This window comes from Nycticebus coucang, chromosome 17 (assembly GCF_027406575.1).
Source record: "Nycticebus coucang isolate mNycCou1 chromosome 17, mNycCou1.pri, whole genome shotgun sequence".
Lineage (NCBI taxonomy): Eukaryota > Metazoa > Chordata > Mammalia > Primates > Lorisidae > Nycticebus > Nycticebus coucang.
In genome coordinates this window covers 76,268,959-76,292,316 of record NC_069796.1, presented here as the reverse complement: position 1 = coordinate 76,292,316, position 23,358 = coordinate 76,268,959, and the positions used below count along the sequence as shown (strand labels likewise).

General features: G+C 41.8%; 1 protein-coding gene and 1 pseudogene across 1 annotated transcript in view; both read left to right on the top strand.

Moving 5' to 3' along the window:
- The window catches only part of SH3PXD2B (SH3 and PX domains 2B), a 116,171-nt gene that overhangs the window by 51,355 nt on the left and 41,458 nt on the right, over nt 1–23,358 (top strand). The window contains exons 4-5 of the mRNA XM_053566790.1: nt 254–330; nt 21,433–21,524. Of these exons, the coding sequence (XP_053422765.1) occupies nt 254–330; nt 21,433–21,524 (169 nt within the window). The remainder of the gene's footprint in view (nt 1–253; nt 331–21,432; nt 21,525–23,358) is intronic.
- On the top strand, nt 5,881–6,358 carry LOC128569214 (proteolipid protein 2-like; annotated as a pseudogene).

The following is a 23,358-nucleotide window of genomic DNA, read 5'->3' as shown; positions in this document are numbered from 1 at the left end:
GTTTCTACCCTCCCTCGCCTCATCAAACTTATTCACTGGGTTCGACACCCCTAAGCTCTTATACTAAAGCTGTGAACTGGGCTTTGGGGGACTATCAAAGCCCTGTGGAAGTCCAGCAGTGGGATTTGGTGGCAGCCAGGAATTCTGGCACCACTCAGACCTCCTGCAGAGACAGCGACTCTCACACCCTCCCAGATTGCTGAGTGCTCATCACTGCTCCCTTAAAATACGGCATATGCTCTCATCTCTGCAGGCAAAATCCTCTTCCGGCGAAGCCACATCCGGGACGTGGCCGTCAAACGCCTGATACCAATAGATGAATACTGTAAGGTAAGGCTGAGAAATAGCAGCATGACCTTCCCTGTGGGTGTTTGTTTTGTATTTTCCATTTCTAGCTACAAGATGCTCATTGTGAAAAATTTATACAATTGAAATAAATGTAAAGAAATTAGGAGAAAAAAATCACTTAGCATTCCTCAATTTTTTTTGGCAGATTAATAAGAGAAATGTTTATTTCTAAATACCATGTACACGGGGGGAATCAGAAGAGTGATTTCCCCCAGAGACAGCAATTATTAAGGGTTTTACATATTTCCTTTCTGTCCTTTGTCTATGCGCATTTCTTCATGATGTTGAGACCATTCTATTTGTATTATTTTTGTTGCTCTTTCTTTTTTTGCCCCAATATTGTAATGTGAAAATTTTATTAAAAAATCCTCTTGGGCGGCGCCTGTGGCTCAAGGAGTAGGGCGCCGGTCCCATATGCCGGAGGTGGCGGGTTCAAACCCAGCCCCGGCCAAAAACCACACACACAAAAAAAATCCTCTTAAGCCTGCTTTTAATGGCTGCATACTATTCCCTCACACATAAATGTTCCAAAAGTTATTTAACCAACTCCTCTTGTTAGCTGCGACAGCTGGCTTCCTATCCTTGAATTTCTCAAATGCCTTAAAAATGGAGCAATGAATGATTCCTCCCTTAGATCAGGAACAAAGCAAGCATGTTCACTCTTATCACCTCTGTTTTATATTTTACTGGGGGGTTAGCCAGTGTAGGTACACAAAAAATAAAAAAGGCATGTCTACTGGAAAAGAAAGAGTATACCTGCTCGACTCAACAGATGACACGATTCTCTATTCAGAAAATCATAAGAGATCCACTCCCCTAAAATACTAGAAATAACATGATTTTAATAAGATCACAGGATATAAGTTTATTATACAGAAATCAACTACATACCTAAATTCTAGGATCAAATAATCCAGAAATAAAATTAAGAACACAATTTTACTCCCAATAGCATCAAATGAATAAAATACTTAGAGATTAATTCAACAAAAGACACGCAGAATTTACACCCCAAAACTACAAAACATGGCAGAGAGTAATTATAGAAGATCTCAGTTATGGAAAAACATTCCAGACTCATGGATTAGAAGACTCAATACCAGGCGGCGCCTGTGGCTCAGTCGGTAAGGCGCTGGTCCCATATACCGAGGGTGGCGGGTTCAAACCCGGCCCCGGCCAAACTGCAACCAAAAATAGCCGGGTGTTGTGGCGGGCACCTGTAGTCCCAGCTACTCGGGAGGCTGAGGCAGGAGAATCGCCTAAGCCCAGGAGTTGGAGGTTGCTGTGAGCTGTGTGACGCCACGGCACTCTACCCGAGGGCCATAAAGTGAGACTCTGTCTTTACAAAAAAAAAAAAAAAAAGAAGACTCAATACCGTTAAAATGGCAGTCCTCCTGAATTGATCTGCATGTTCAATACAATTCCTGTCACTCTTAGGAGGCATTGTTGTAGAAATCGACAAGCTGATCTTAATGCATATGTGGAAATACAAGGAACCCCGAACAGTCAAAACACTCTTGAGAAAGAGAAACAAAGTTGAAGTAGTCCTACTACCCATTTTCAAAACTTCCTGCAACGTTATGGTGATCAAGATAATAATGGTACTGACATAAGGACAGATATGTAGATCAGCAGAACAGCATTGAGAGTCTAGAAGTAAACTCTGACAAAAATTATTTTGCATGATTTTTGAGTGTCTTGAAGCTAAGACAACTCAATGGGAAAAGCATAGTATTTTTAACAAACAGTTGGGATAATTGGCTGTTGAATTAGTTTCCTAGGGTTGCATAACAAAATCCCACAGACTGGGTGGCTCCCACACAGAATTTATTTTCCCATAGTTCTGAAAACTAGAAGTCTAAGCAGCAGGGCCCTCTGAGGCCTCTCGTATTGCTTTGTATCGATGGATCTTCTCCCTGTGTCTTCACCTGGTCTTTTCTCTGAACATATTTGTGTCCTAATTTCTTCTTACATTGGATTGAGGCCCATCCTTAATGATTTCATTTAACCTTAAATTACCTCTTTAAAGATCCTATCCCCAAATTCCAAATACAATAGAACCTCCGTAGTTGACTACCTCCCTACATTGACCTCCTTAAGATGGCCAAATTTGGGCGGTGCCTGTGGCTCAGTGAGCAGGGCGCCGGCCCCATATACCGAGGGTGGCAGGTTCAAACCCGGCCCTGGTGAAACTGCAACAAAAAAATAAAATAGCCGGGCGTTGTAGCAGGCGCCTGTAGTCCCAGCTACTCGGGAGGCTGAGGCAGGAGAATCGCCTAGGCCCAGGAGTTGGAGGTTGCTGTGAGCTGTGTGATGCCATGGCACTCTACCGAGGGCGATAAAGTGAAACTCTGTCTCCACAAAAAAAAAAAAAGATGGCCAAATTTTCGTAGATCAGACATGCCCCACATGTATTTCTCAGTACAGTACGCCTAGTTCCTTATGTTGACCACCTCCATATGTTTACCAGTTTGTTAGAGTCCCTTGGGTGGTCAACTTATAGAGGTTTTACTGTATATTCATTCTGAGGTACTAGGAAGTTAAGATGTTAACATATTATTGGGGCTGTGGACACAATTTAGCCCATAACAACTCTACACATACAGAAACAATGAAGTTGAACCTCCTGTCATACACCATGCACAAAAATCCACTCAAAATGGATCACAGACCTAAATATAATAGCTAAAACCATGGAGCTTCTAGAAGAAAACATAATGGAAGATCACCATGACCTTGAGTTAGGCAAAAGAGTTTTAGATATTATACCAAAAGTATGATATATAAAAGAACAATTGATAAAAATTGGATTTCATTAAATCAACTTAAAAACTTCTGTACCTCAATGACTACCATCAAGAAAATAAAAACTTATGCCTCCAACTGGAAGAAAGTATTTGTTAATCATATATCTGATAAGGGACTTGTATTGAGAATACATAAAGAACTCTTACAACTCAATGATAAGACAACCCAATTTTAAAATCAAAGAAAACTTCAATAGAAATTTCACCTAGAGGCTTGGTGCCTGTAGCTCAAGTGGCTAAGGTGCCAGCCACACACACCAGAGCTGGTGGGTTCGAATACACCCCGGGCCTGCCAAACAACAATGACAACTACAACCAAAAAATAGCCAGGCGTGGTGGGTGCCTATAGTCCCAGCTACTTGGGAGGCTGAGGCAAGAGAATCGCTTAAGCCCAGGAGTTGGAGGTTGCTGTTACTCTACCCAGGGTGACAGCCTGAGGCTCTGTCTCAAAAAAAAAAAAAAGAAAGAAAGAAATTTCACCAAGAAAGACATGGGAATGACTGAATAAGCACAAGAAAAGATGCTCAATATCATCAGTCATTAGGGTAATGCAAAATAAAACCATAATGAGATACCTACTCAGCCACTTGAATGGGTGCAATCAACAAAGCAAACAATACCCAGTGTTGGTATTGCTTAACTCTTTCAAAGTTAAACGTGACCACCCTTAGGTATATACTCAAGAGAATTGAAAACTTACATCCACACAGAGATTTGGATGCAAATGTTTATAGCAACATTAATTCATAATCATCCAAAACTAGAAGCAATCCTCATGTCCAGTGGGTGAATGGATAAAGAAAATGTTGAATATCCATACAATAAAGTATTATTTGGCAATAAAAAGCAGTGAAATACTGATAAATGTTACAAGTTGGATAAATCTCAAAAACACGATGCTAAGTGAGAGAAGCCAGAGGCAGAAGCCTACATATTGTATGGTTCCGTTTATATGACAAGATGTGCAGAAAAAGCAAATTTATAGAGACAGCAGACCAGTGGTTTCCTGGGCCTGAGGGCAGTGGAAATGGATGTGGATTGCAAATTAGATTGGAAGAAGTTTTTGAGGTGATGGAAAAGTTCTAAAACTAGATTGTGGTGATGGTTGCACAACTTTGTAATTTACTAAATATCATTACATTGTACACATATGATGAGTAAATTTTATGATATGAAAATTATACCTCAATAAATTCATTAAAAAGTTTTTAAGCAAAAAGGGGCAGTGTGGGGACAAATGACCCCTCTCTTGGCAAGAGACGTCAAAGAAGGGCGGAAAACCACTCCTGATCAGGCATCTTCTCTGCCAGACATGACCTCATTTTATTCCTCCAACAGCATTGAGAAGTGAGTTTGGTAATTCCTATTGTATAGATGAGTCAATGGAGGACCCACAAAATTTCCTACATCACCAATATTGAAGGGTTTGAGAGTTGAACACAGGCCTTTTATGTGTGGACACTCACATATCACTTATGGCCTCTCTTAAGAAAGTAAAAACGGAGTTGGAAAGGGCAGTGAGCTATGATTATGCCACTGTACTCCAGCTTGGGCAAGGAAGCAAGACCCTGTCTAAAAAAACAAGAAAAAAAAAATGGGCTTGGCACCCATAGCTCAGTGGTTAGGGTGCTGGCCACGTACACCAAGGCAGGTGGGATCAAGCCGGGCCTGGGCCAGCTAAACAACAATGACAACTACAAAAAAAAAAAAAAAATAGCCAGACATTGTGGCAGGCACCTGTAGTCCTAGCTACTTGGGAGGCTGAGGCAAGAGAATCGCTTAAACCCAAGAGCTGTGACGCCACCACACTCTACTGAGGCCAAAATGTTCAAGTGTGTATCTCATAGAGGTAGATAAACTCAGGCTTTTCTCCTAAGCATATCCTTACAGGAGATGGGGACAGGCTCCAGGGACAGCCCTTCAGGCACAAGGACACTACTGCTGGCTGCTGCCCCCCAGCTATCAGAGTTCACATCTCCTCTTTGTCCCTTTCCAACCTCTAGAGCCATACGGGGGTGGTGGCTCAAGCCTGTAATCCTAGCACTCTGGGAGGCCAAGGACCATGGATTGCTTAAGGTCAAGAGTCTGAGACCAGCCTAAGCAAGAGCAAGACCCTGTCTCTACTAAAAATAGAAAAAACTAGCCAGGCATGGTGGTGCATGCCTGTAGTCCCAGCTACCCAAGAGACAAGAGGATCTCTTGAGCCCAAGAGTTTGTGATTGCTATGAGCTATGATGACAATGGACTCTATCCGGGGCAACAGAGTAAGACTCTGTCTCAAAAAAAAAAAAGCCTCTAAAGCCTGCAATCCAAATTCTGGAGATGACTTTCCTTTGTCCAGGTCCTGTTGGCAAGGACTTTGGACCCTGGGGCTCACCTTCCCCAGCTGGGAAGTTCCTGCTGTTACCTTCCCCAGAAGCTGTTGTTCCTCAGCTCAAATTAGTCCATTCTACTTCCTCCCCAGTCCACTTGAGTCCTCTCCAGACTCAGACTTTCCTTGCACCTAGAGCTTCGCCAACCCCTGGACTTTAGATTTTGAAAGGATATTTAGAGGGGGTTTCCAAGGGCAGACACCTAGCCCGGCCCCCTCCATGCAGTGATTCACTCCCTCCTTCATCCTGGGAGTCCCCTTCCAGGGAAGACTGTAGGCAAAACAGCTGGATGTGCAGAGTCCTCCAATCACAAACAAGCTAGAAGGTCCTCTGTGCCTGCAAGGACACTGCCCATGCCAGAGTGGACTCCAAGCGCCTCTGGCCCCAGCTACTGGGCTGCCTGCACCAGCATCTCACATACCTGAAAGGGAATTCCCCTTTTTGCTGAGATTATATCATGCTAGGTGATTCTGATCTGCTTCAGTGCCTCGACACCAGGGCACTCCTCCCTTGTCAGTGGTTGAGATGATCCTTGGTGCTATGTGTTGTCATCTAGGTGTGTGACCTGCACACCAAGATACCATTCATCAACTGGCCCTGGACTTACTTCTTCCAAACTGTCATAGGGGCAATCCTCTACCTGATCACCTCCATTGTTTTCCTTGTTGAAAGAGGAAACCGCTCCAAAACCATCGCAGGGATACTAATTGCTATTTGCCCTTTTGGGTATGATGTCACCTTCCCTCTTCAGCAGCAAAAACACACAGCAGCCCCCACTGACCCTGCAGATGGCCCAGTGTAGACAAATTCCTCTCATTACTCTCTGCACCCTGCAAATCAGTCCCCCATGCAAAAAACTCCATCTTCACAACTGCACTCCCAGCCTACTAATTCGAAGCCTCCTAGTGAAGCAAAAATGCTGTCACTGGGAGAATTTTGTTTTCTAGCCTGCCAGTCAACCCTCTTGAGTGTGGCCACTTTTATGGGTGTGCCTAGATCCTGCTTCCCTCTACAGCGAGACACCAGTTCTGTCTAAACTATGCCCCACCTAAGCCGCAAAATGAGAGAGGAAGGCGCCTTAGATCGCAGACCCCAGGCCCCCAGGTTTGAACCACTCTAAATAGTCTCCACTCCCAGGGGGTGGTTCCATGAAGGGATAATAATGGTTAAAATATTTTTTAACAAAAGAAATTTAAATTCCAGAGCTGCATGCATTTGTTCAATGCTTGGAATGGTATAAAGATAATGAACTCACCTGGACTAACCACAGGAAAGAAACTGCTTATACACGGACGCTACCACCCTTTGCTATTAAGGAATCATACGAAGTCAAAAGGATATTTGGGGTTTCGATTGGCCAGGTTCCCTGGGCTCAGGTTCAAGGGAACTGCCCATCTTCGGGGGACATGAAACAATCCTTTGATTTTACGGACTACATAGTCTATCACATAACATCTGGGTGTCTGTACCAACTTTGTTGTGAACTGACTTAAGCCAATTTGATATATCACATTTAGCTTTATTTTGGTAGAAATTAGTAGTCTCCAATAGATAGAGATTAGGTGGGGGCTATCGATAGCCCCAAAGTTTGCTAACAGGTATATTTTACAATGGAAGACACTTTCTACCATACCTATTATAAAGTTAATCAATCTGGTACAGTTTTGGCACAAGGATAAGCAAACACTTGGAGCAAAATTAAGAACCTAGAACAGACCCAGGTATATTCGGACACTCTGATACTGACAAAGGCAGCCTTGCAGATCATTTCCTCAATAAATAGGTATCATCGATATGGAAAAAAAAACTAAAAAAGTTAACTAGCCCCTACCTCACACCACACATGAAATCATTTTTAAGGAAATTAGAGACAGAAATGTAAGAGGCAATGTTATAAAAGATTTTACAAGATAAAATAGGAGAAGATCTTTATAATCTCTAGGTATAGAAGGATTTCTACTCACACCTGTAATCCTAGCACTCTGGGAGGCCAAGATACATGGATTGCCTGAGTTCATGAGTTCAAGATCAGCCTAAGCAAGAGTAGACCTCATCTCCAAAAAATAGCCAGGTATTGTGGCAGATGCCTGTAGTCCCAGGTACCAGGGAAGCTGAGGCAAGAAAATTGCTTGAGCCCAAGAGTTTGGAGTTGCTGTGAGCTATGATGCCACAGCACTGTACCGAGGGGAACAAAGTGAGACTCTGTCTCAAAAAAAAAAGATGTCTAAAGATGCAAAAAGCACTTTGACTACGTTTATTTGACTACATTAAATTTAAGAACTTCCGTTCATGAAAAGGCAAATGCAAACATGATTCAGCTGAATCCTGCCACACATACAAGCATTTATTATCAAGCAGCCTCATAAATAGCCACTTAAGTTTTTCTGGAGGCTCATTGAAATACCATCTGTCTGTCTGACTCCACTTGATATGAGTGATCCCTCAAGGCACATGCAGGGACATTCTAGTGGCAGGATCACCTAACTGTAGTCTCACATGAAATCTTCAGGAGGCTGAACCCAGGACCAATTCAGAATCCTCAACCCGGGGCACCATTCTGAAGGATATACAGTACTGGACTGTCCCAAGGGCCAGAGTGTCTAAGATTATTTCTAGAACACCCCTCATTTCATCAGTAGGAAAAAAAATCATTTCTGATGACTGTTAACGTTAGTGAATAAAGGCTATAGTGTTGATCCAAGATAAAAATAGCCAATGCCCTGCAGTGGCCATTTCTGAAGTGTGGACTTCCGGTTAGAGTCTTTGCTCACTAACATGTTTGTTCCCAATGAGGAAACATCAGGTGTTAACTAATTATCATTAAGGTGTAGCTTAAATATAACACATACATGTACATGTACCCATGCCATAGTATTTTTTTTGCATGTAATAATGTAAATAAATGTAACAACATATTTTAATTTACAAAAATAAGCAGAAGGAGGAAAGAGACAAAACATTCGTAGAAATTTTAATCTTAGTGAATAAGAGAACAAGTAGGTAAAAATCAGTAAAAATATAGAAGGTTTGAACAACAATTGATTTTACCTAATTGACGTTAAACACTTTATACAACATTGCAGAATACAAATTCTTAGCAGGTGTGAATGGGACACTTATAAACTGTATACTGAACCATAAAACAAATCCCAATAAATTTAAAATTATTGAAATTTTATTCTATATTTTCTGGGAGGAAAAAACCTAGAATTAAGCCAGAAATAAAATGTATAAAATCTCCCAAAATCTGAAATTAAGCAACACATATCTAAATAGCCCACAAATTAAAAAGAAATAATAATGGAGCAGGGCACAGCTACAACTCTGACTATAACCTTTCATGTGTGAATTATATAACCTAATAGTTTGTACCTGCATTTTTTTTTTTTTTTTTTTGAGACAGAGCCTCAAGCTATAGCCTTCGGTAGAGTGCCGTGGTGTCACAGCTCACAGCAACCTCCAACTCCTGGGCTTAAGTGATTATCTTGCCTCAGCCTCCCTAGTAGCTGGGACTACAGGCACCCACCATAACACCCGGCTATTTTTTGGTTGTAGTTATCATTGTTTGGCAGGCTCGGGCCGGATTCGAACCCGCCAGCTCTGGTGTATGTGGATGGCACCTTAGCCACTTGAGGTATAGGCACCACCTTGTACCTGCATATGAATCTGAAATTTACAAATAAACAAATAAATAAAAAGAACTAATAATGGAGATTACTGTAATTTGGATTAGAATGTTAATAAAAACACCACATACCAAAATTTGTAGGATACAGCAAAACTAATGTTTCGAAGAATATGTATAGCTTTTTTTTTTTGAGACAGAGTCTCACTATGTCACCCTGGGTAGAGTGCTGTGGCATCACAGCTCATAGCAACCTCCAACTCTTGGGCTTAAGCAATTCTCTTGCTTCAGCCTCCCAAGGAGCTGGGACTACAGGCATCTGCCACAACGCCCGGCTATTTTTTGGTTGTAGTTGTCGTTGTTTGGCAGGCCCGGGCTGGGTTCAAACCCGCCAACTCTGGTGTATGTGGCTGGCGCCCTAGCCACTGAGCTACAGGCACCAAGCCAAGAATATGTATAGCTTTAAATGAATATTTTAGTAAAGAAGAAAAGTTAAAAATCAAGATCTATGCTTCCATCTCAAGAAGCTAGGGAAATTAACTATGGAAGTATAAGAGCAGTATTTACCATATTTCAATGGCATGAGACCTTCCTTCTTCCCGATTTTTGTCATATACTACCACCTGTATTACTATTTTTAAGTTAACTCACTTTTTAAACTTCTTAATATATATTAGAAGAAACTTTATTTTCAACCATAATATAAAATGGGTATCATGTGCCATAAAAGTAAAAATAAAAACAATGAAACAACAAGAAAAAGTGTTTTTAAATCTGGATAGCTGCTTTTGCCTGCCTAAGGACCTGAAGAGCCCAGTCCTGCTCTCAGGAAGCGAGTTGAAGAAGTGTGACCTCTGTGGGGCATTCTTTTAGAACTTAAGGAGAATTGAAAGAGAACTTGGAAAACATGAACTTTCTCCCTAGCCAAGGCGTAGTCATTTAACATAATCATCCTGCTGCTTCTAAATTCACCTTTTAGAAACCACCATATTGGCGGCACTTGTGGCTCAGTCGGTAAGGTACCGCCCCATATACCGAGGGTGGCGGGTTCAAACCCGGCCCCGGCTGAACTGCAACCAAAAAATAGCCGGGCGTTGTGGCAGGTGCCTGTAGTCCCAGCTACTCGGGAGGCTGAGGCAAGAGAATCGCTTAAGCCCAGGAGTTGGAGGTTGCTGTGTGCTCTGTGATGCTATGGCACTCTACCGAAGGCCACAAAGTGAGACTCTGTCTCTATTAAAAAAAAAAGAAACCACCATAGTATTGCACTTGGTGCAGTACAGAGAACCAGAGGGGTTAACTGATGTTTACCAAGCAGCTAAGTATAAAATATGATGGAAATCTTCAGCCACTTCTGTAGCACAATCCTCTTCGATGAGATGAATAGACTGAGGCTCAAAGAGGTAATGGGACTTGGCCAGAAGCACACAGGTAGAGAGTGACAGAGCTAGAATCAGGAGCTGGTTCTGTCTGATTTTTTTCTTACTCTGTGCAAGCAGGACTTGCTCTCCTGTCTGGTGCCTGTGATGACCAGCCACATATGTCCAAAGGGCCAGGATTCCTTCTAGAACAGAACTGAGTTTTGCTGAAGCTATGGTTCTTTGTCACTACTGACCAAACCCAGGGCAATCCTGGAGTATTTCAGAAGCAGAACTGTTTCTTTGCCACGCATCATTTTTACTGTTAGCCAGTCCCTCCGAAATGACAGGGGCCAACATCAAAGCATTCACCACTGCCTCTTGTTAGTAACTTGGCTTATTTTATGGTTTGGAAGTTTTGGTTTGGCTTCTACTTCCTAGGAATAGCTCAAAACCAGAAGAGAACTTGACATTGTTGGGAGGTTTCTGTGGGCCTCGTTGTCCCTTCCCCTCTGGGCCCTCTGCCCATTTCAGCAAGGAGCACCAGGGAGGACCCCTCCAGGCAGAGACAATGACCACCCCAGGGCTCATGCCCCACACCCACATAGTTCTCTTATAGCAGGACCATGTGTTCAGGGCCAGCCCTCTGCCTCATGTTATTAATTCAGTGAATACTTTTCAACCACATACCATAGGTCTCTCCAGCACTTTCTAGACATGTAAGAAAGGTGGAGAAAGAACAGCTACCACCTGTGGCTTAGGAGTAGACGAATGAAGTCAGCCAGCCCTGGTCTTTCAAGTCCTGGTCATCATACCACAGCCTCTGTTTCCCCATCTCCAAAATGGGCCAGCCCTCCCAGAGTTACATAAAGGGATGCAGAGGAATGCATTTCAGGGCCACTATGCACTGAGCCATCGCCAGGGAGTGCAGTCTTGGGGAGCCGCAAGATATTTACACACAAGGCAGCCAGGACACTGCACAGTCCAGCATATAATCAGCACCTTCATTATGTGGTTCCAACTGCAAGAGCTGTAGGATTTCAGGGGAAAGAGACACCATCGGGGGTGGGGGTGGGCAGACAGCAGCTCGTCTGGTCCTGGCCGTGAACCAGAAAAAAAAGGGGGGTAGGAGGCTAATTTTCCCTCTGGGACTTTGCCTGAGTCCTGGAAGTGGTCAGTCCATGGAAATTTGCTGCAGAGCAGGAGTCTGATTTTAAAAATCAATATACCCTTTAGGTCAGCATACTTCACCCTCCAAAAGATGGAAGAGTGGACAGTGCCCAGGGAAGGCACCCTGTGAAACCATCTACTCCCTTCAAGTTGGGCTTTTCCACTTTGGGGTGGGGGCAGGTTGTAACGGGGGGGAGGGGGTTGGCTTAAAGTTAGAGCCTAACTCAAAGGTCATGTAAGGTCACCAACCCAAGTGCCCATCAACAGATGAATGATAAGCAAAATATGATGTAGATATACAATGGAATAGCTCTCAGCCTTTAAAAAGGAGATTCTACAACATTGATAGACCTTGAGTGGATGAGCATACTAAATGAAATCAGGCAGACACAAAAGAACAACTACTATATAATTCTACTTATACCACATTTGAGCTACCGGGGATAGTGAGTTCATAGAGACAGAAGATGCAATGGTGGTTGCCTGGCATGGGGCCAGAAGGGAGAGTTCTTTGTTTTTTGTTTTTTGATTTTTTTGTTTCCAAGAGAGAGTCTCACTATGTCACCCTCAGTAGAGTGCTGTGGTGTCACAGCTCACAGCAATCTCAAACTCTTGGGCTTAAGCAATTCTCTTGCTTCAGCCTCCTGAGTAACTGGGACTACAGGTACCCGCCAAAATGCCCGGCTTTTTTATTGTTGCAATTGTCATTGTTATTTACCTAGCCTAGGCTGGGTTCAAACCCGCTAACCCGGGCCAGGTAAACAACAGAGCCACCAAGCACTAAGCCATCGTCAGGAAGTACAGTCGTGGGGAGCTACGAGAAATTTGCACACAAGGCAAATGGTGTATGTGGCCAGCGCCGTAACCACTGTGCTACAGGCACCACGCCAGGGATAGTTTCTTTTTTTTTATTATTATTAAATCATAGCTGTGTACATTAATGCGATCATGGGGTACCATACACTGGTTTTATAGACCGTTTGATACATTTTCATCACACTGGTTAACATAGCCTTCCTGGCATTTTCTTAGTTATTGTGTTAAGACGTTTACATTCTACATTTACTAAGTTTCACCTATACCCTTGTAAGATGCACCGCAGGTGTAATCCCACCAATCACCTTCCCTCCACCCACCTTACCCCTCCCTCCCCTCCTTTTCCCCCTTCCCCCTATTCTTAGGTTATAACTGGGTTATAGCTTTCATGTGAAAGCCATAAATTAGTTTCATAGTAGGGCTAGTACATTGGATACTTTTTCTTTCATTCTTGAGATACTTTACTAAGAAGAATATGTTCCAGCTCCATCCATGTAAACATGAAAGAGGTAAAGTCTCCATCTTTCTTTAAGGTTGCATAATATTCCATGGTGTACATATACCACAATTTATTAATCCATTCGTGAATCGATGGGCACTTGGGCTTTTTCCATGACTTAGCAATTATGAATTGGGCTGCAATGAACATTCTGGTACAAACATCTTTATTATAATGTGATTTTTGGTCTTCTGGGTATATACCTAGTAGAGGAATTATAGGATTGAATGGCAGATCTATTTTTAGATCTCTAAGTGTTCTCCAAACATCTTTCCAAAAGGAATGTATTAATTTGCATTCCCACCAGCAGTGTAGAAGTGTCCCCTCTTCTCCACATCCACGCCAACATCTCTGGTCTTGGGATTTTGTGATATGGGCTAATCTTACTGGAGTTAGATGATATCTCAAAGTAGTTTTGATTTGCATTTCTCTGATGATTAAAGATGATGAGCATTTTTTCATGTCTGTAGGCCGTGCACCTGTCTTCTTCAGAGAAGTTTCTTTTCAAATCCCTTGCCCAGCCTACGATGGGATCACTTGTTCTTTTCCTGCTTATACATTTGAGTTCTCTGTGGATTCTGGTTATTAAACCTTTGTCAGAGACATAACCTGCAAATATCTTCTCCCATTCTGAGGGCTGTTTGCTTGCTTTACTTACTGTGTTCTTGGCTGTGCAGAAGCTTTTTAGTTTGATCAGGTCCCAGTAATGTATTTTTGAAGCTGCTTCAATTGCCCAGAGGGTCCTCCTCATAAAATACTCGCCCAGACTGATTTCTTTAAGGGTTTTCCCCGCACTCTCTTCTAGTATTTTTATAGTTTCATGTCTTAAGTTTAAATCTTTAATCCAGTGAGAGTCTATCTTAGTTAATGGTGAAAGGTGTGGGTCCAGTTTCAGTCTTCTACAGGTTGCCAGCCAGTTCACCCAGCACCATTTGTTAAATAGGGAATCTTTTCCCCACTGAATGTTTTTAATTGGCTTGTCAAAGATCAAGTAACGGTAAGTAGCTGGATTCATCTCTTGGTTCTCTGTTCTGTTCCAGACATCTACTTCTCTGTTTTTGTGCCAGTACCATGCTCTTTTGATCACTATCGTTTTATAGTATAGTCTGAGGTCTGTAGGGTGATTCCTCCTGATTTGTTTTTATTTCTGAGTAATGTCTTGGCTATTCGAGGTTTTTTTCTGATTCCATATAAAACGAAATATTTTTTCAAGATCTTTAAAGTATGACAGTGGAGCTTTAATAGGGATTGCATTAAAATTGTATATTGCTTTGGGTAGTATGGACATTTTAACAATGTTGATTATTCCCAGCCATGAGCATGGTATGTTTTTCCATTTGTTAACATCTTCAGCTATTTCTTTTCTTAGAGTTTCACAGTTCTCTTTATAGAGATCTTTCACATATTTCGTTAGATAAACTCCCAAATATTTCACCTTCTTTGGCACTACCGTGAATGAAATAGAGTCCTTAACTGTTTTTTCAGCTTGACTATTGTTGGTGTATATAAAGGCTACCGTTTTATGAATGTTGATTTTGTAACCTGAGACGCTGCTGTATTCCTTGATCACTTATAAGAGTTTTGCAGTAATCCCTGGTGTTTTCCAGATATACAATCATATCATCTGCAAAGACCAAAAGTTTGATCTCTTCTGACCCTATATGGATACCCTTGATCGCCTTTTCTTCCCGAATTGCGATGGCTAAAACTTCCATTACAATGTTAAAGAGCAGTGGAGACAATGGGCAGCCTTGTCTGGTTCCTGATCTGAGTGGAAATGATTTCAATTTAACGCCATTCAATACGATATTGGCTGTGGGTTTGCTGTAGATGGCCTCTATCAGTTTAAGAAATGTCCCTTCTATACCAATTTTCTTAAGTGTTCTGATCATGAAGGGATGCTGGATATTATCAAAAGCTTTTTCTGCATCAATTGAGAGAATCATATGGTCTTTTTTTTTTAATTTGTTTATGGGCTGAATTATACTTATAGATTTACAGATATTGAACCAGCCTTGAGACCCTGGGATAAAACCAACTTGGTCATGATGTATAATTTGTTTGATGTGTTGCTGGATTGTGTTTGTTAGGATCTTGTTGAATATTTTTTCATCTATATTCATGATTAGTGATACTGGTCTACAATTTTCTTTTCTTGTTGGGTCTTTTCCTGGTTTGGGGATCAGAGTGATGTTTGCTTCATAGAACGTGTTAGGTAGTCTTCCTTGTTTTTCTACATTTTGGAACAGGTTGAGTAATACAGGTACTAATTCCTCTTTAAAGGTTTGGTAGAATTCTGACGTGAAGCCATCTGGTCCCAGGCTTTTCTTTTTAGGGAGATTTTGTATGGTTGATGCTATTTCAGAACTTGTTATGGGCATGTTCAACATTTCCACTTGATTCTGGCTACGTCTTGGAAGGTGATGTGCTTCCAAGTATTGGTCAATTTCCTTCAGATTTTCATATTTCTGAGAATAAAGTTTCTTGTAATATTCATTAAGGATTTTTTGAATTTCTGAGGAGTCTGTTGTTATTTCGTCTTTGTCGTTTCTGATTGATGAGATTAGGGATTTTACTCTTTTCTTCCTGGTTAGGTTAGCCAAAGGTTTATCTATTTTATTGACCTTTTCAAAAAACAACTCTTTGATTTATTGATCTGTTGTATAATTCTTTTGTTTTTAATTTCATTTAATTCTGCTCTAATTTTGGTTATTTCTTTTCTTCTACAGGGTTTGGGGTTGGAATGTTCTTCCTTTTCCAGTTGCTTGAGATGTCCCATTAAGTCATTAACTTCCTCTCTTTCCGTTCTCTTGAGGAAGGCTTGCAGTGCTATAAATTTCCCTCTTAGGACTGCGTTTGCGGTATCCCAGAGGTTCTTCTGATAATTCTTATCTTCTTTGTCGTTTTGTTCCAAAAATTTGGCAGTTTCCTTCTTGATCTCATCTCTGACCCAGCTATCATTCAGCATAAGGTTATTTAACTTCCATATTTTTGTATGAGTATGCAGATTCCTGTTGTTACTGAGTTCAACTTTTATTCTGTGGTGGTCCGAGAAGATGCAAGGAATAATTTCTATTCCTTTAAATTTACTGAGGTTAGACTTGTGACCTAAGATGTGATCGATTTTGGATATGTTCTGTGGGCTGATGAGAAGTATGAGTATTCAGTTTTGTTGGGATGAAATTTTCTGTAGATGTCTGCTAAATCCAAATGTTGGATGATTAGGTTTAAATCTAAAATTTCTTTGCTCAGCTTCTTCTTGGAGGATGGATCCAACGTGGCCAAAAGAGTGTTGAAATCTCCAACTATTATGCAGCTGGAGGAAATCAAGTTGCTCATGTCTGTTAGAGTTTCTCTTATAAATTGAGGTCCATTCTGGTTGGGTGCATAGATATTAGTAATTGAGATCTCATCATATTGAGTATTACCCTTAACAAATATGAAGTGACCATTCTTATCCTTCCTTACTTTTGTTGGTTTAAAGCCTATTGTATCTGCAAATAGAATTGCAACACCTGCTTTTTTCTGATTTGCCTGAAATATGGAGAACCATCCTTTCACCCTGAGTGTATATTTATCTTTTAGGGTAAGATGTGACTCTTCTACGCAGCAAATATCTGGCCTGAGTTTTTCTATCCAGTCAGCTAACCTGTGCCTCTTTAGAGGATAGTTTAAGCCATTCACATTAATGGAGAATATTGATAAGTCTGGTAAAATTTTGGGTATCGAGTTTTTCGAAAGTTCAGTGGACATTTTTAATCCTTTTGCCACTGTAGAAGTTGGAGTTTGATCAAAAGTTTCTGAGTGAGTTTACTTTTGTGGTAGAGGATTGGGCTGGTCATTATGGAGGATAGGTCTGAGAATATCCTGAAGAGCTGGTTTGGTTATGGCAAATTTCGTCAACATATGAATGTCATTAAAGTATTTAATTTCTCCATCATAAATGAAACTCAGTTTAGCTGGATACAGGATCCGGGGTTGAAATTTATTTTGCTTTAGTAGATTAAAAGTCGATGACCACCCTCTTCTGGCTTGAAAAGTTTCAGCAAAGAGATCTGCAGTCATTCTAATGTTCTTCCCTTTGTAGGTAATGGATTTCTTACATCTGGCTGCTTTCAGAATTTTCTCCTTCATTTTAACTTTAGTTAAGTTAATTATGATATGCCTGGGGGATGTCTTACTGTGATTGAGTCGTGCTGGGGTTCTGAAACTGTCAGCTATCTGAAATTCAGAATCTCTTGGCATGTCTGGAAAATTCTCTTTCATATTTTCATGGAGAAGGGCCTCTGTGCCTTGCAAGTCCACTTCATCACTTTCAGGGATTCCAATGAGGCGGATATTAACCTTCTTCGAATTATCCCAGAGCTCTCTGAGAGAATAATCCATTTTTGCTCTCCATTTCTCTTCCTCTTTGAGTGTTTGGGAGTGTTTGAAGGCTTTGTCTTCAATGTCAGAAATCCTTTCTTCTGCTTGCTCCACTCTGTTACTGAGGACTTCTACTGAATTTTTCAGATCTTTGACGGCTGCAAATTCTTGCTTCAGTGCGTCAAAATCTTTGGTGGTTTTGTCTTTAAATTTGTTAAATTCTTGAGACAACTTTTGAATTTCTCCTCAAATTTCTAATTCCAAATTTTGCTCCATTCTATTAATCTTATTTGCAATCCAAATTCTGAATTCGATTTCTGACATCTCGGCCAGCTGTTTATGAATGGGATCTTCAGTTACATCTGCCATATCTTTCCTTGGGGGGGTTCATCTATTCTGGTGATTCATGTTACCAGAGTTTTTCTACTGATTCCACCCCATGATTGTTTTACACCATTTTATTTTTCCCCTGGAGCTTTGTCGGGGACCTGTACAGTGCTATGGCCTGAGAAACTGGGGACCTGTTTGGTGTGGTGGGGCTAAGTGGTTCTTACTTGTTTTCAGCTGGTCTCTGTTCGACCCTAGTGAAACAGTTACTCTGGGTTGAAGTCTCAGGGGGCCTGCGTTTCCGTTCCAGATTTGTTCCATGGTGGTTGCCACCTGAATAGATGCCCGACCTCCTCTGATTGCCCAGGGAGACAGGGGGTGTGGCTTCAGAATATCCAGGAGTGAGCCCTATTGTTGCCAAAAGATGGCTGCTATTCTGTGCCTCAGAGCACCGCTGCCCCTGCATGGTTCCCTCTCAGCTGACCGTCCTCTCCACTCCCGTGCCACAGAGTCAGCACTGACCAGCTGCACTTTAGGCCCTGTCCACACCCCTCGAGAAATCACCCAAGAATCTGGACTCCTGGGGGAGAGGCCTCCAGACCTCAGAGTGAGAGTGGAGGGGAGTGCTGGGAGCTCAGAGTTGCAGGTAGAGAATATATACAGTTTTATGCCTGGCAGGAGAATTTTGTGGCACCCTAGTAGGGGAGGTAGGTCCAGTTTTTAGAGGGTCTCCCCCGTGGAGTGTAGTGGGAGGACCTTCGAACTCTGCTCGTTTGTTTGTGGGGCACTCTGAGCCATTCTCAAGGGGGAGGGGACTCCCATCCTCTTGGTGATGGATTTTGTACCTTTTGTTTGTATCCTTGTGGTCACAGCTCGCCTCAGCAGGGTTGATGTGCGTTCTTCAAACTTCTCTCTTGGTGCAGCTCTAATCCACCAGGTTACTTGCTAAGTTTCTGTCCTTTAACCCTCCTTCTGGACGGGAGCCTCTGTGTAAAGCTGGCTTCAGTCAGCCATCTTGTCTTCGCCAAGAGTTATTTTTTTTAATGGGTACAGAGTTTCAGCTTTGTAAGAGTAAGAGTTCAATGGATGGATAGTGATGATAGTTGCATAACAGAGTAAATGTTCTTAATGCTACTGAACTGTGCACTTGAAAATGGTTAAGATGGTCAATTTTATACTATGTATTTTTTACCACAATTAAAATTTGTTTAATGGGGAAATAATCATGTGGGGTCAAAACACCCCTGAAACTCCGTAGAAGGCCTGTAGAAGGTACCATATTGGAAGCCTCTATTTGTCTCCTCATTAGTCTGTCTGAACGTAGTACTGCTGCAAGGTTGCCTATCACTTTAAGGATGGTTGGTGAGCTTTTAAGGGCTGGTTATATAGAAAATAGAAGACATAGCTCTTCCACTCCAGACTCAGGCTTAGCTTAATGAGAAGGCATATGATAGGCACCAGGGAACTGATGCCTTCTAGAAGAGAACAGAGTCCTGGCTCACTGGAGAGCATGCACTGGTGAGCCAATATGGCTGCCAGAATCACCTGTGCAAATCATGCTTATGCATGTACATGCTACTTGTACAGCTGTTTGAAATAAAATATGTTCATGAACCAACTCTCATGCACTAGGATCTGCATCCCCATCACCCCGGCCCAAGACCTGAGCCAGCAGGGGGCTTAAGTAAATATTTGTTAAACTGAGCTGTTAATTTATTATGGAAACATGTCTGAATTCCACATCCTTTAATGAGCAGGATGTACCCAGTACTTCTCTTGTATTTGGCATAGAAACTGGTATAGCTCTGGGTCCAAAGAAAACACCTGTTGAATCTTTGAATGAACATATGTTGGTAGATAAATTAGCACAAGGGCCTAGTACCACTTTTGCCCTCTACCTGACCTCCCTGTTCAGCCTGTCAGTACAGCTCACTGTTGTGACAAGTTAGAATGGAACTGGCTAGTGAGAGCCCAGATGTTTCAACCCCTTATTAATCTGGAGACTTCTAACCTCTATCCAGATCATAAAACAGACCCCTCACTTTAATACCTCAGATTTGGACTGTAACTGGACCCACACCTCTCACCACTTATAAAAATTGATTCAAGATGGATGAAAGATTTAAATCTAAGACATGAAACAATAAAAATCCTCAAAGAAAGTGTGGGGGAAACACTAGAAAATATCAACCTGGGGAAAGATTTTATGAAGAAGACTTCTGTGGCAATTGCAACAACAAAAATAAACAAATGGGACTTAATTAAACTGAAAAGCTTCTGTACAGCTAAGGAAACAACCACCAAAGCAAACAGACAACTTATACAATGGGAAAGGATATTTACATATTTTAAATAGGACAAAAACTTGGTAACTACGATGTATACAGAACTCAAATTAATCAAACAAAAATGACCAAAATGTCCCATGTATCACTGAGCAAGAGATATGAATAGAACCTTCTCTAAAGAACACAGATGAATGGCTAAGACATCTATGGAAAAATGCTCATCATCCCTAATCATCAGAGAAATACAAATCAAAACCACCCTGAGATATCACCTAACCCCAGTGAGAATGGCCCACATCACAAAGTCTCAAAGCTGCAGATGCTGGCGTGGTTGTGGAGAGAAGGGAATGCTTTTACATTGCTGGTGGGACTGCCAACTAATACAACCTTTTTGGAAGGAAGTCTGGAGAATCCCCAAAGACTCAAATTAGACCTCCCATTGGATCCTACAATCCCATTACTGGACATCTACCCAGAAGAAAAAAAAAATCCTTTCCTCATAAGGACTTTGGCACTAGACTTTTTATCGCAGCTCAATTTACAATAACCAAAATGTGGAAACAGCCTAAATGCCCACCAACCCAGGAATGGATTAACAAGCTGTGGTATATGTATAAAATGGAATACTATTATACTATTCAGCCACTAAAAAAGATGGAGACTTTACATCTTTTGTATTAACCTGGATGGAGGTGGAACATATTCTTCTTAGTAAAGCATCACAAGAATGGAGAAGCAAGAATCCAATGTACTCAATTCTAATAGGAAGGCAGTAGATGAGCTAATACAAGGGGTGGGGTAGGGAAATGAACAAGTGGGGAGAGGAGAGGAGGGAAGGGGGGGGATCAGAGTGTATGGCACACCTCTTGAGGATACAATTATAAGAAGGTCTTTAACAAATGCCATCAGTGTAACCTAATTCTGTGTACCCTCAATGAATCCCAAACAATAAAAAATAAATAAATAAAAATACCCCAGATTTGTGAGTTAAAACATGTATGTAAGCATGTTGGAAACAACATGGATGTTCACCAGTAGGCAACTAGTTGAATAAACTATGATCCATTATACAATAGACAGCCAATATCCAGGATAGTTGATGTGGTAGAACAATAATGAAGTGCCATGAAGTTTACAATTTATTGTTAAGTGAAAACATCAGTTTACAAAATAGCATGTACAGTATTATATGATTTTCTCTAAATATGTGCATATATTTTGTCCAGATATTCCTTTACATATATGCACGTACAGTATGTGAGGGAACTTATTAGAAATGCACAGTCCCTGGCCTCTCTGCAGACCTACTGAGTCAGAAATTCTTGGGTAGGGCCCAGAGATATGTGTTCTAGCACGCCCTCCAGATGATTCTGCTGCCTGCCCAAGTTGGGGAACCTCTGGCGTGCGCATTCCTCATACCCTTTTCCTTCCTTTGGACTTAACCCGTGTTTCTTCTCCAGGCCCTGATCCAGCTGCCCCCCTACATCTCTCAGTGTGATGAGGTGCTGCAGTTCTTTGAGACAAGACCTGAGGACCTGAATCCCCCAAAAGAGTAAGTGGGTTTGTGGGCTTCCCCAGAGCCCTCCCTTCTGCCAGTCCAGCTTCCCTAAAGCAAAGCAAAGTGGAACTTAGTCTAGGTTCCACTGCTTGAGCCCTTCCAAGGCCACGCTTCGCTTAGCCTTCCCATCACTGCAAAGTGGGTAAGAAGAAGTCGTGGTTGGAAGTAGGAGTGCATTCCAAACGATCATTCTGTTTGGCAGGTGAAGGAAGCTGGCTGTCATCCCATAATACTCTGTCACCCCGTAATACTCCACCCTTGGCACAGTGTGTTGGAACAGGGCAGACTGTGAGCCCATGAGTAGATTCCTCTTGGTGTCTCTTCCATAGAGATAGATGTGCTCAGGAACCATTGGGGATGTGTGTGGATGAGCAACAGAGATCAACACCAGGTCCCATTGCCAGTGAGTGACAAGGCCAAAATTTGATCCTAATCAGCCAGGTTCCAAAGCTGTCCAGGATATCCACCACAGCCCTGCCTTCCTGTTGCCGCTCCCTCAGTGGACAGACAGGACCCCTAGGGCCCTGTCAGTACACAGCCAGCAGCCCCAAATGTTCAGGGCACACTGTACAGGACCCAGATACCACCTGCCTCCCCACACCATCATCCCTGCCAGCCTAAAACACTGATGGACACATGGCACCTTGGGGAAAGAAAGAAGGGATCTGGCTAGTAGAAAAATAGCAATGCGGAAAGGAAGAGCCCAGGCCAAAGTGCCAGGGCTATCTTGTGGTCACAGAATAAGAGCCAGCAGAGTTTGGGGTTTGTGCCATCCAGGCTCTGTTACAAGTGTAGAAACAGCTGCACTGAACTCTGAGCTAACTCGTTTCCCCAGTCAGTAGTCATAAGCAAAGCTTGGGTTTGTTAAGCAATCAAAACTTAGTTGTGGACAGGGTGGGTGGTGTGCTGAGCACTTTACATATGTCCAGAGAGAAAGATACATGTTGCTTTTTGGAAATGAATCTGTTGGAGTCATAAAAGTTATTACTTTTTAATAGACTTGTAAGGAGATAACATCAAAGAATTTTAACAAGCGCAGTCAGGTCCTTTATACTGTTTGTGTATTATATACACACAGCAGCATCCAGAATGAAGTACAGACGTCACAGACTAATGACTAGCATGCAGATGAGGAAGTTTCCTGCATTAAATATATTGCAGTAAATACCATCCCTGTGACAAGCACGGGGTGAGTAAATACAGTTTCTCCTAGTTGGCACACACAGAAGTTGTGTAGAAGTCGTGGTTGGAAGTAGGAGAGCATTCCATAAGAGACAGCAGTGAACCTTTTGAATCAGATCATTGCAAGGGAACATCTTGCCAACATAAGAGTCAAGACACGTTCATAAATTAAAATAAATAAACACATAGAATAAGTCTAAAACTGATCCTATTGGGTGTTTAGCCCATGCTGGCTAATGTTTCTGTTCTTGATATCTTTAGCATTTTTCTAGCAAACATTTCCCAATTTTTATCAATATCATAAGACACGATAGAATATTCTCAAAGTACCTTTGTCTACGGTCCTCCTGGGCTTTTCAGACTAAACTGCCATTCAGTCTTCAGTTAAAATTTCTATACAAGGTGAAATTGTAAGAGTCAAAGATACAGAGCTTATGTTCAGTTTCCACTTCATTCTCTCACAAAACTACCACATTAAAAACTCTCATTCCCATTTTGCAGATGAAGAAGTTGAGGCTTCAAATAATAAAAGAGATGCATGGCTAGAAGAAGTGGTGGTGAATTTTCCCCAGGTCTGCCTGAGTCTGTACCTGAGCCCTGTGCAGCCTCTGTGTGTGTGTGTCCCATAAGACATGACAAGCTTTAC